Source organism: Solanum lycopersicum, chromosome 2, assembly GCF_036512215.1.
Source record: "Solanum lycopersicum chromosome 2, SLM_r2.1".
Taxonomy (NCBI): domain Eukaryota; kingdom Viridiplantae; phylum Streptophyta; class Magnoliopsida; order Solanales; family Solanaceae; genus Solanum; species Solanum lycopersicum.
The window spans coordinates 63784356-63797093 of NC_090801.1; the positions used below are offsets into that span (position 1 = coordinate 63784356).

Sequence of the window (12738 nt, forward strand, 5' to 3'; positions counted from 1 at the left end):
AGGCCAAAACCATAATTTTTTGTTTGTTTAACAAAATTCTTAAAATGATCATCTTTATCTAGAATGTCCTTGATTTACAAAGATTTTCTGAATCTCTTGACAAAAATTTTGACCTCTGGAATGAATTTTGCATTTGGAGAGGTTTCTCAAAATATTATTCATGCATGTAAGAGACTTTTGATTCTAAGTCTTTGTTCTCTCTTTTTCTTATGTGCGTGGGGGGGGGGGGGGTGAGGTAGCTCCAAAATTCATAAATTATAAATCAACTTACACTTGCAAGCTTTGTTTATTTAGTGATAGGGGGTATAATTGACGATCCATCAGTATCAGCAAACTGTGGATTGCAAATACATTATTTAGAGAACCTGACATGACATTGAAGCAAGAACTAGCAAAGATTTCATTAGAAAAATTAAACTTGGAGTAAAGTATGAGAGCTAGTTAGTGTCGATGGGCTTACCTATTGAATAAATTCTAATAAATCTATCTCAGTTAGATTAACGGACAAAATACACAAACCTGTATTCCTTTTTACCTTCCTTCTCATCTAAATTATCATTTTCTGTTTTTTCATCATCTCCATCTTTATAATTTATTTCATTTTCTTTGTTTTTATTTTCATCTTCCTCCTCTTGACTCTCTTTCACTGTCTTTTTCTACATTTTCATTCTCTTTTTGTACATCTATCACATCAACTGTTTCTGAAAGCACATGTTTAGTAAGTTCTTCTAATGATGTTTATACTTTAGCTATTGTACTTGATTTATCAGAGGTCGGTAATTTTTTTTAGAAGCCATTTTATTTAGAAATAAGAAAAAAAAAGGAGGAAAAAATCACTTGACGTGTACATAATTTATTTTTTTAAAAAAAGATAGTAATGAATTTAATAAATATAACATAATACAATAATTAACGGATAACCCATATTTTACAACAAATAACCATTTGTTGCAATTTATGATTTGTTGCAATAAATAGGTCATCAATTATAACAAATAAGCCATATGTTGGAAGAAATCAAAACAATCTACTAATTAATTTCTTCCGACCAATGACTTGTCTGTTGCAAAAAATGAGCCATATGAAAGAAATAAAAAAATCATGCTACTGATTTGATTTCTTATTACATATGACATATCTGCCAACACAATAAATTTGTCACGATCCAAAAATGAGTGTGATGACACTCTTCTTATCCCATCAAGACAAGTCAGTCTAAAATCTAATATCTAACAAAGTGCGGAAGTAAATAACAATCCAATAACAATTTCTATTATGAAACCAAGTCATATTAATTCAATCCCCAAAACCAGATTATCACGTGCACAAGCCTCTAATGTAAATATTAGAACTGAAATAAAATAGAAATCTAAAATGAAGTTGTCTTTCAAGTAAAAACAAAATCATAAACTGGAGTAGGAAAGTTTGCTGAGATGACAAGCAGCTACCTCACAATCCTCCACAAGATGCCTCGGAAACGAAAAGAATGAGAGGTATCACGAAGATCCGAGCTCGTAACCTACAAAAAATTGTAGAAGCAAGAGGTGAGTATCAAACCATGCGGTACCCAACAAGCAAACCTCTAAACACAAGTTAAGTGAACAAAATACGGGTACTCCTTACATCCTATCTAAACCTCCACGCTACAGGCTAACAGTTCACAGTTTACCAAAACACAACTCAATAACCACACTCTATCAGTTTACATATTCTCAATAGGCATAATACATAGATTTGCCCTTAAACTTGGCTTTAGATTTTAAGTATGACCTCAAACTTTCACAGTGCACAAATAGGCACTTTAACTATCCTATTTTTTTATAAATACACACGCGTATTGTCGCGCCCCATTTTCGCAGAAAACGGATTTTGTGCGCGACCTAACAACTCTTTTGGGATTTTGAGTTTGGGAGTCGTCACCTAACGAATTAAGGCGCGTTAGGGCACCTATCTAACCTAACTAAGTCTAACTAAGGTCAACGGGCCAGAGATTAGGGTAAGGGTTCAAATTATCTCGAGGGGAAGGTGTTAGGCATCCCTCGAAGTCCACAAGTGTGGATCCCGGCCGTATCTCATGCAATCTATGTGGGGGTACAAGTAGCAATCAAGGTCGTTTAATTTATTAATTTATTTAATCTTACTAAGTGATAACAAATATAAAACAATTAATACTATTAATTTAAGCATGCAAGGCTAGGTGATGGCAATAAATAAACAATCAAACTTTATTTATATTTAAGCATGAGACTAAGTTATAAACAAAATTTATAAATATTAAACAATTAATATGTGAGAAAGTAAGGTTTTGAAAATTGAGCAAGTTTTGAATATGAATCTTTATTTAAAAAAAATGTTTGTTTCTTTATAAGGATGATGCCACGATATTATTGATCGCACTCCTCCACCATAGAAACAATTTTGATTTGAGGTCGGTCTAAAAAATAGTTATGTTTTTGAAAAATGATTTAAAAGATTTAGTTTACATGTAGGCACACATAAATGCACATAATTCTTTTGAAACTCATGGGTAGGTGGTACTTCCGAGGATGCGTCGGTTTAAAAATTGGAACTAGACCTCATAGTTCCTTTGACTTTCCCACTAACGATAGGTTAGGAGATAGTACTTTATTTTAAAAAATAATGTCACAATCAATCCAAAATTTCAAAGGAAGATTGAATAATGACTTTTAAGAAAATTATGTTGCAAAACTTTATAAGTACTAAAAACTAGTAGAACATTAAGATGGTAAATTTATTAATGCAAAGGTTTTACGATGAAATATATTTAAAGCCAAATAATTTATTAAATGCATGAAATGATTTTAGTTTAGTATGAATGAGGAAGACAAATAGGATTAATATTAACCAATTTTGGGGGAAGGACACAAATATGCACAAACAAATTTTATTTTTACGGATATGTTAAAAGTTTATTTACAATCCTATAGACATGATTTCTAGGTGTTTTAAAAAAAAACAGAGTAACATATATATGCATGATTTTAATACTTAAGCATAGTTTCTACGTGATAAGACAAATGAAAATTTAACATATTTTTAACATCTAACAACCTACTAGATTATTAGGATTTGATTTTAACATTTACAAATTAATGGAATCTAGTTATTATTTTTTAAGACTTATTAACAAAAGCGTCAAGCAAATTGAAAATTGATTAGATTATAACACCTACAAACATTAAATCTAGGTGGTTAAAGACAAACCTAGGCATGATTTCTAAAAAATTTATAATAAACAAGTAAGCATATAAATCCCCCTCCCCTAGACGACCCCCCAAATAAATTTATATATATGATCCTTTAGAGTTACAATTGTTACAACATTCTAATAAATAAAATAGGCAAAAAAATAAAATATATATATATATATATACATTCAAATAAACAAATAAATCTTTCTTCAATTAATCTTCAACTCGAACTTCAAGTTTGAAACCTGTCAAAGTAATCAAATAACGGTTAAGCAAAACAAATTGATTCACCTTTTACTCGAACAAAGTAGCAAAATAGCGAAAAAGAACACTTGAATAATTATCGGATTCTCAATGTATTGTTAAAGTAGCAAGAGAGCAATGAGAGAAGGGAGAGTGATGAGAGAAATTTTTTTGATTGAGAGTGAATGAGTGTCTGAGTTGTTGAGTTCATCCATGAGAAAAGAATGAAAATAAATGCCTTATTTTATAATAGTGGAGAGGTCATGATTTTAAAGGAAAAGAATCATTTTTTGAGCAATTATGGAGGAATTATCTCTTTAATAAGAGAAATAAATCAATCAAACATTACCAAATATAATCAAAATAAAATCATTCCACAAATAATAAGGCAAATCGAAATAATTTATGGCAAAATAATGAATAATACACAAGGCAATATTGCTTCCAATTAGGTACCAAATATTCACTTATCATAGCAACATCATTTACCAATAGCAAAAAGATATTCACTAAAAAAATTTAATTCATTTTCCTTAAATATCACAAAGAGAGATTCTATGCATCTTTCTAATAAACTAATTTAGGAGAGGTAACAACAATTCCAATTTTTCATAAAGTTATATCACAAGCAAATTAAATTACCTTATTATTCAAACTAAGCAATCCATTCAACATGCTCAAATAATTAAAAGGAAACAGAAACATGCCAATATATCATAATTAATAGATATAACTTAAAAAGAAAGAGTAACTCTAAATAATACTAGTGGTGTGAAGGTGTTAACTCTAATCTTCAATCCAAACAACACATTCTTTTAAATTTAACCAACACACCTGAATATTAAAACGGAGACACAATCATGAACGGATTACGCAATTTATGAAGCTACCAATAATGCATAATTATAAAAAAAAACATCCAGAGAAGCCATACTTTTCACGTAGAATAAGCATGCTAAAGGCAAAGGCACATAAATGTATATTGAAAAATCAATTGGTTTAACTCATTATAAACATAAGAGGATTTAGACATCATCTTAGCGTGCAATAGAATAAATAAAATAAAAAGCATTCATCTTATCACTAATTAAAGGCTTAAATCATATAACACAAACATTTAGGAATCATCAATTATCATATCCCTTAATACTTTAGAACTTGAGCAGATTAACATAACGGTTCACAAGCTAAGAAGAGATATTAGAGGAAAATTTAACAAGACCGAGATATCTAATTTAAAGAAATCCAGAAAGATCACAGCGATTGCCTCACAAAAACATACAATGAGATAGTAGCATGAAATTATTCTTGTGTAGTACGAGCATGTAATTAAGTCAAAGCTACGAAAAATTATTTGAATGAGGTTTGAATTGAAACGAAACTGACCTGGACGGATCTGGATCTGTACAGATCCGTCTTTAACAGACTTTTCAATTCCGCCGGAATGTTGCCTTGATCGCTGTGCGGAGCTGCTGCGTGGAGTTTGCTGGAGCCGTTTCTCCTCGCCTGGCTGCTGCTGTCTCTCGCGGGCTGCCTGGCGTTCCTCCTCTTCGCAGCTGCTGGCCGAGCGCAGCAGTCCCCGCTGCTGACACTGATGGGAGGCGCGGGGAGGCGACAAGGAAGGCGAGAGGGGAAGGGAGAGGGGTCGCGAGAGAAGGAGAAAGGGAGGATCGGAAACAAAGGAGAAGGAAGGAGAAGAAGAGGGAGAGAGGGCAGGAAGGGAGGAGCAGCGGCTGCTTGGGCGGCTTCCGTCCGGCTGTCTCCTCGCCGGAAAAAATTGGAGAGGAGAGGGGGGGGGGGGGGGTTGCGGCGGCTGGTGACGAGGAGGGGAGGAAGAGAAAGAGAGAGAGAGAGAGAGGGAAGACGACAAGCGAGAGGGGGAAGACGACAAGAGAGAGAGGGGCGTCGCCGCCTCGCTTGGGGTTGACGATTTCCACCGGAAAGAATGGAGAGAGAGGTGGGGCGGCTGGAGAGAGTAGGAGAGGGTGAGAGAAGAAGTGAATGAAAATTTTTTAGGGATTATTTTTAGATGTTGAGAGAATATGAGAGTTAATCACAATCGTTAGATTAGATAGAGATGAAGGGTTAGGATTCGATCTAGGATTTATTTTTTTAAGATGGACGGATGAGATTAAGAGATCAAGTCTTGAAATTAGATTGGCAAAGATATAGAGTGGCTAAAATTGCAATAACGTCTGGCTAGAATTGGAATGAAAGAGAGGCTATAATTGTAATAAAACTTTAATTCAAATGGCTAGAATTGAAAGAAATTGGAATAGAATAGGCTAGAATTTGAAATTTAAGGAAAGTGTAGGAATTACTATTTTAATTAAAATATTACATATATTAAAATATTTTTATATAATTGAAAATCATTTAAATTTTAACATTTGAAATTCATTAATAATTTTAAAATATTTTAATATTTACGATAATTTTATAAAACGTACTAAAATATATAATTTTCAAGCAAAGTCGATTAAAAATTCTAAAATTTAAAATACGTATTTAATCGAATAGTATTTCTAAAAATGGTCAAAGGTCGGTTAAAATTGGGTGTCAACACGTATCCTACATGGCAAAACGCGTGTTATGCACGTTTTCTGCGCGAGTTATGACTATTTTAAAGGCCCACAACGGTAAAAAAAAAGCAGAAATGACAAATATACCCTTAATGAATTCCCTTTATATATATCTCTATATTTCCAAATTAAAGTTTACCTAAAATCTAATTTCTCTTTCCTCCTCTTTCAAATCAAAATTTTTTATCCTCTTTAGAACGATTTGTGCTCATATTTTGTGTAAATGGCTTCTAATTTTTTTTTGTCATTGTAATAGATGAACATCAACTACAGTAGTAATCTTGAATGAATTTCGCCTTTGATTCCAAGATTTTGATTTCAAAATAACCTAGGGTTTTCGGTTTGAAGCTGAGTTACTGACTAATATGAACAAAATTAATTTTTTGAATCTTGGATAATGCAACTTGTAGAAAGTTGCTTTCTAGAAAGGCAACGTTACACTATATGTAAAATAAAATTAATTTTAATTTTAAAAGGGCAAAAAGTGCCAACTTGATAATCATGCTGTCTTTTCGTCCCTATGCTTTTGCAATTTTTCTCCAAAAATAATTATTTACTACTTGAAAAGTTTTAGCATAACAAATAATTATTTACTTCTTAAATGACGTATAATTTTTTTTTAAAATAATGATGTGTAAAATATTTAATTTGTTGGCAGTTATTGAGTGGCTCACTAATACACGCGGGCGCGATTGTATTTCACGCTTTTTGGGTCCAAAAATCGCGTGTGTATTTATAAAAAAAATAGGATAGTTAAAGTGCCTATTTGTGCACTGTAAAAGTTTGAGGTCATACTTAAAATTTAAAGCCAAGTTTAAGGGCAAATCTATGTATTATGCCTTCTCAATAACAACTGAATATTCAACAGTCACAATTTTCACAGAGAAACACTCACAAGATCAGCAAAACACGTGTTCAAGTTCATTAATAATAAAAATGTGTAATGCCATGAGATACAATGTCAAGTATAGTCATGCATGTCTTCCCTAACGATACACACCCGATGTCTCTCAGTCTGGGACCCATGAGGGACATATTTGTCCATGCATCTGTCGCGACGAACGACACGATCTTTAATAATAGTAACTGTCGTGGCGTGCGATACGTCCCTCGAAATATATTACCATCGCAGCGCGCGATACGACCCTCAAAATGGTACATCCTCTTATTACATAACTCTTATCACAACCATGTTTCAGATTCAGTGCAAATTACATGCTCAAATAAAAATGAGGAGATAGCCATTTTGATAATAAAGCACAATTTACAACAAGGAATACAACACCAACAAATAAGCAACAAGTCTCCAAATCATTCTCAACACCACACAAGAAAATACACGAATTTCATACGCTTAACAAGAGTTTAGAAATCCACTTGCCTTATAATTACTCTGGGACTTGATTCTTCCCTTCCTTTGAGCTTCCAAATCGATGCAATCTATTCAAGTATATAAATTCACAATAAGGTTTTGGAACTAACAACCCACATTATTATCTGTTTGATCTTAACCTAATAATTCACCCAAATTTATGATCAAATCCATAATCTTGATGCAAACTAACATTTCAGCTATCATATTTCTCAAGTTCCAAGTCTAAGGTCAAATCTAAATTTTTAAAAGTTATCCCTCAATTCTTAAAACTAACGCAAAATAGGGACTGACCAAGTATCACATTAATGAAAAATATATATATCATCAACCTATACCTACCTATATATCAAGTTTTTCCCAGTGATTATTATAATCATTAACATCCGTCGTTTCACCTATCATTACTTCTCAAATCAGCCACCAATTTAACAACACTGCACCCACTAACTTATAATGAAAATTAACATTTTTTTCTTTTCTTATTCCCTTGAATTTTAAAAGCCGCCAAAATGATGTAACATCATCATATGGCTTCACAATGCCCAACTTCAATTTATTATACCCATTATTAATATTATCATAATAATAATAAATAATTTGATGCCTCAACTAAGCCCCAATTTCAATACATACACCAGTGACTTTATTTCAACATTTTTTCTCTTCAATTTTTGTATTTTCTTTCACAACTAACAAGGTAGTAATACTTGTTAACATATACATAAGCCACTATATGAATCAGACATATTACTGATTTACCTGATAAAGATCTTGCGGCTGGCTGCCTTCGTTGTCTACAGGTAAAATTCTCCGACCCTTTTCTCTTTCTCTGTATGTTATTTAATTAATAAAATGATTATGTATTAAATGTGACAAACCCTAAACAATTTAATTCACTTTAACTCATGATGTATAGAGTATTATTAAATGATCACTTTAGTTCACTAACTATCGATATATTAACTCAAATTACACTAATATTTAAAACTTCCAAAAATGACTTACTGAGTCATTACAAGATTATCCATCCGTTGTAACAAATAAATCATCTATTGAAAATAACATTATATTAATTATTTTTTACAACACGTGTTTTTATCACTATCACCAACAACACCAACAAAATCAAGAACATCAAAAACACCACAAACTATATCACTAGTTAAACAATATTAATTTAACGTTTTTATCAATATACTAATACCACCAACGAAACAAAAAATATCAAAAATATAAACAAAAAAGAATATCCACAATAAAATCAAGAATATTAAGAACACCAACAAATTAAACAATTACTGTACAATACAACAACATCAACAAAATCAAGTATATCAAAAACACCAATGAAACAAAGAATATCAATAGCACCCAACAAGATTAAGAATACCAACAATACCAATAAATTAAACACCAACTAATACGTTGCAACATCAACACATGAAATAGATACATTTCCTCTTGTACATACCTCTCTTTGAGTGCTAAGCTAGCTAGCACTGTAATTTGTACTGCGCAGCCATAGATTTCAAAGTTGATCTGGGTTAAAAAAAAATTGTATTATTAAGTGGGTTGGATCGAATTAAAATTGAATAATTTAAGTAAAATTGGGTATGTTAAATGATTTGAGATTTCTCATCCAAAGAGGGATATATTGTTAAATTTATTGACAATAAAGAAAAAAATAATTTTCTTTTATCGACAGTGATAAAATCAACCAATAAAACAAAATTAAAGAGTAATTTGGATTTTTTTCCTTTTTATAATATAATAAAAAATAGTCACCAGTACTCGATTAAAAAACTTCAATGACACATTTGGTTCAATTTTCTTCCCAAATCCCTAAATCCAATTATTTTCCCCAAATCCGTAAATCCAGTTAAATCCCTCCAAATAATCGCTCACCTTACAACTCCTCTCTCTCCCGCGAACCACCAGCTACGGCGGAACCACTGCACCTCGCTTCCTCTGTCCCTCACGACTCTCCGCCTCTGTACCTCACGACCCTCCGCCTCCTACTTCGCTAGTCGGAGGATTGAGAACGGAAAACCCGTTCTTCTAGTCTCTCTCCTCTCCTTCGAGAAAAACCCCACCCTGCACCTCCGACTTCGACGACCACCGCCAGTGCTGCCTCCACTCAATATCTCCTTCAGTCTCTCTCCATTGTCAACTCAACCGCCTAACTCCGGTGAGCCACCATCTCGGAGAAAATTATTTTTCTTTTTTTGAGCTTTGTATAGTTTCTTCTCGTTGATTTTATGGAAAATATAATAGTCTTTATAGTTTTGAATTTCATAGAAATTGATTGAAACTAATTTCAATTTCTGGTCAACTTTTTGAATTTTAGATTTGAATTTGCCCCTATTGTTAACAAGGGGATTTTGTTTTCCATTGTATTCCAGAATTTAAGGAAACTGGATCAGCTAATAGACGGATGGGTTCAGTTGCGGAGAATCTGGTATATTTTGTTTTCCTCAAATGGGTGCTTTTTTATTTTCAAGGGAAATATAGGAGCTCGGAAATATATTATGGATGGCTGATGAACAATATTTTGATAATGTGTAGCTAGGTGTGATTGACTTGATTGATATGTTTTCTTTTGCAGTATATAGATGAAAAGGTGTCCGGTGATGCAAACTCGGGTTCAAGTGAAGATAGGTAAGTTTTTGTTTGATCAATTCTTCTATCGACAGTTCTAACAGGCTAAATTTCGATGTGCTTTTATGAATTGTTGTTGTATATGTGATGAACAATTGGTGCACCTGAAAACAAAAATAACTGCTCACTCAATCATAAATCAGTTGAGGCCAGCTATTGGCTATATGAGTCCTCAACATTTGGATGATACTTAACTATTTGAAAAATTTGTACTCCTGAAAACAACTAAAGAATAATTTGATTTAAAATGTATTAGTAAAGTTAATATGGAGAATGGATGTCTAGTACTCGAGAAAATTTCCAAAATGTGCCAATGAGGCCCTTAGCCAGGTGGTAGCTTCTGTAAGTGTATTCCCTATGCGTGAGAAATTATGGCAGGAAAATATGTTGAAATTGAAACAAAAAATATACAAGAGAATTTCCTCTCTTTGTTCATCCTACGCTTGTCACTTACCTGTGTATGTGTTTGCATGTCCTTTCGGGTGGGATTTCTTCTTTGTTTCCCCTGAATTCCTGTTCATCTTTTTAATTTCATCATTAGTCTTAATGCAATGAGAAAACATAGTATTTAGATAAATTGCAGAAGAGTTAAAGGGGACTAATCGTCCACCAAGTACATAAATGAAAATTGTAACTAACTAGTACAATTAAATCACTTTGATATGCCTAAAAGAACTATACTTATCCAAAGAATTACCACAACGAGCCTAAAGTTTCTCTAACAGTTGACCATCAAATGAGGCATGAAAATTCTGGCAGTCAACAGTCAGAACTTCAATGACAATTTCTTTGTTTTTAGCTACCAAAAGTCCGATACAGAAAACTTTGAAGTTTGATGCTCAAAAAGTCAGCATACCCTAAGATGGATCTTGATTTTGCAACGCTTACATAATGCTTTGGATTATTTGATGGATCTTTTTTTTCCTTCTTGTATTACCTTTTTCTAGAGTTTGTGGTTGCTATTTAAAGCCTGCTTCATTGGGGTTCTTTTGACTTACTTTGTCTTTTTGGCTTAAAAAAAAGTGTTTAAAAGCACTTCTTTATTTTACCCCCAACACTATAAAAGTGCTTAACAACTACTTCGGCTTAATAATACTTAAAATAAGTCAATGTAAACAAGCTCTTAAACAAATAATGGGTATTCAATAGTAGATTATAAAAGAAGTTTGAGCTCGATAGAACAATTGTTGATCATTAAATAAATGTAAGAGTTTAATAGTATAGACATAGTTGATTTTTGTCTTGTTTAACGCAGAGGCACACATGTAGCGTTGTTGTGCATATGTATTTGTGAAAATAAAAGGTTATATATATGCTGATCTACACATATCTGTGAATGGCAGAAACTTTAGCTACACCTGTTGGCTTAAGATGTCAGGTAATGGATGTCATGAAAAATATGCGGATTATAAAACCCTTTGGCCCTGATAGTATCCGTATAGAGGTTTGGAAGTGCCTGGGAGTTTTAGCAGTGGAATGCTTACCAAGCTATTCAATGCTATACTAAGAAGTGGTAGGATGCCCAATGAATGGAGGAAGAGTTTCCTTGAATCACTTTATAAGGTCAAAGGAGAGATTCAGAATCATTGAAACTATCATGAAATCTAACTCACGAGTCATATGATGAAAGTTTGGGAAAGAGTGATAGAACATAGACTTAGTTACACAACAAGAGTGAAAGAAAATCAATTTAGATTTATGCCTATTGTAGATCTATAACAAAGGCTATATTCTTACTAAAAAGACTTGTGTAAATCTAGCATGAAAAGAAAAAAAGACTTATACATGGTGTTTAATGTTTATTGATATAGAGAAAACGTATGATAAAGTATCACGTGATGTTCTTAAGTGGGTGTCGAAGAAGAATGGAACTCATATTAAATATATAAATGCCATAACTGATATGTATGAATTTTTTTTGTAGATGATACATAGGAGTTCCCATAACCGTGGGTTTACATGAGGGATCATCATTGAGTCTCTACGTGTTTACCTATTATGGATGAGCTTACCAACACTATACAAGAGGAGGTCCCATGGTGTATGCTATTTGCTTATGATATTGTGAATTGATGAAATAGTGAGTGTCAACTAAAAGCTTGAATTATGAGAAACACCTTTTGTTTTTTAAACAAAGTAACATTCGTATGTATTGACTGAAACAAGTACATGGGTTATACTGAAAACCATAATTACAACTTATCAACAAACTAAAATATCTGAATCTAAAATCTAAATAAAGCCAATGATCTCAATAATTGACTCAATCTAGCTACATTTGTTTGTACCAGAAACAAAAAAGTTTGATACAATCCAGTTTGATCTTCTGAAGTTCACAATTTTTGCTCTTAAAACATCTAGTATTTCTCTCTTTCTAGATTGTCGACCAAATACTGACACGATCCTCCATCTATCTCTGTCTGAAGCTCCCCCACCTACCTTTTCCCAACTGTAGAGGAGGTAGGTGATTCTGTTAGGCATAGTCCAAAACCCTGAGGCTGATAAAAATCCTCTAAAGTTGGGTAGTTATCTTGCATTGTAACAACAAATGGCTGACTGCCTCATCCTTTTCTCCACACAAACTGCATATCTAGCACATATATAACTTCCTTATTTTGAGATTTCTTGTTTTAGGACTACTTCTATTGCGAGTGATCAAGTAAAACAT

General features: G+C 32.7%; 1 protein-coding gene and 1 long non-coding RNA gene across 7 annotated transcripts in view; one reads left to right on the forward strand and one right to left on the reverse strand.

The window, feature by feature from the left end:
- Positions 1-1246: 1246 nt before the first annotated feature.
- On the reverse strand, positions 1247-5447 carry LOC138341850 (uncharacterized). The gene is made up of 3 exons (XR_011214908.1): positions 4842-5447; positions 3396-3457; positions 1247-1519 (listed from the first exon to the last, which is right to left on the reverse strand). It is a non-coding gene; the product is annotated as an uncharacterized lncRNA (long non-coding RNA).
- Positions 5448-9109: 3662 nt separating this feature from the next.
- The window catches only part of LOC138337058 (golgin candidate 6-like), a 30876-nt gene continuing 27247 nt past the window's right edge, over positions 9110-12738 (forward strand). For 2 of the 6 annotated variants that reach the window (XM_069293855.1, XM_069293857.1), the window contains exons 1-3: positions 9206-9600; positions 9815-9870; positions 10018-10070. In XM_069293855.1, coding sequence (XP_069149956.1) covers positions 9847-9870; positions 10018-10070 — 77 coding nt within the window. In that variant the 5' untranslated portion in view covers positions 9206-9600; positions 9815-9846. Of the gene's footprint in view, positions 9601-9814; positions 9871-10017; positions 10071-11994; positions 12151-12738 lie in introns of all 6 variants that reach the window. The other 4 variants (XM_069293854.1, XM_069293852.1, XM_069293856.1 and 1 more) reach the window with 3 other exon arrangements.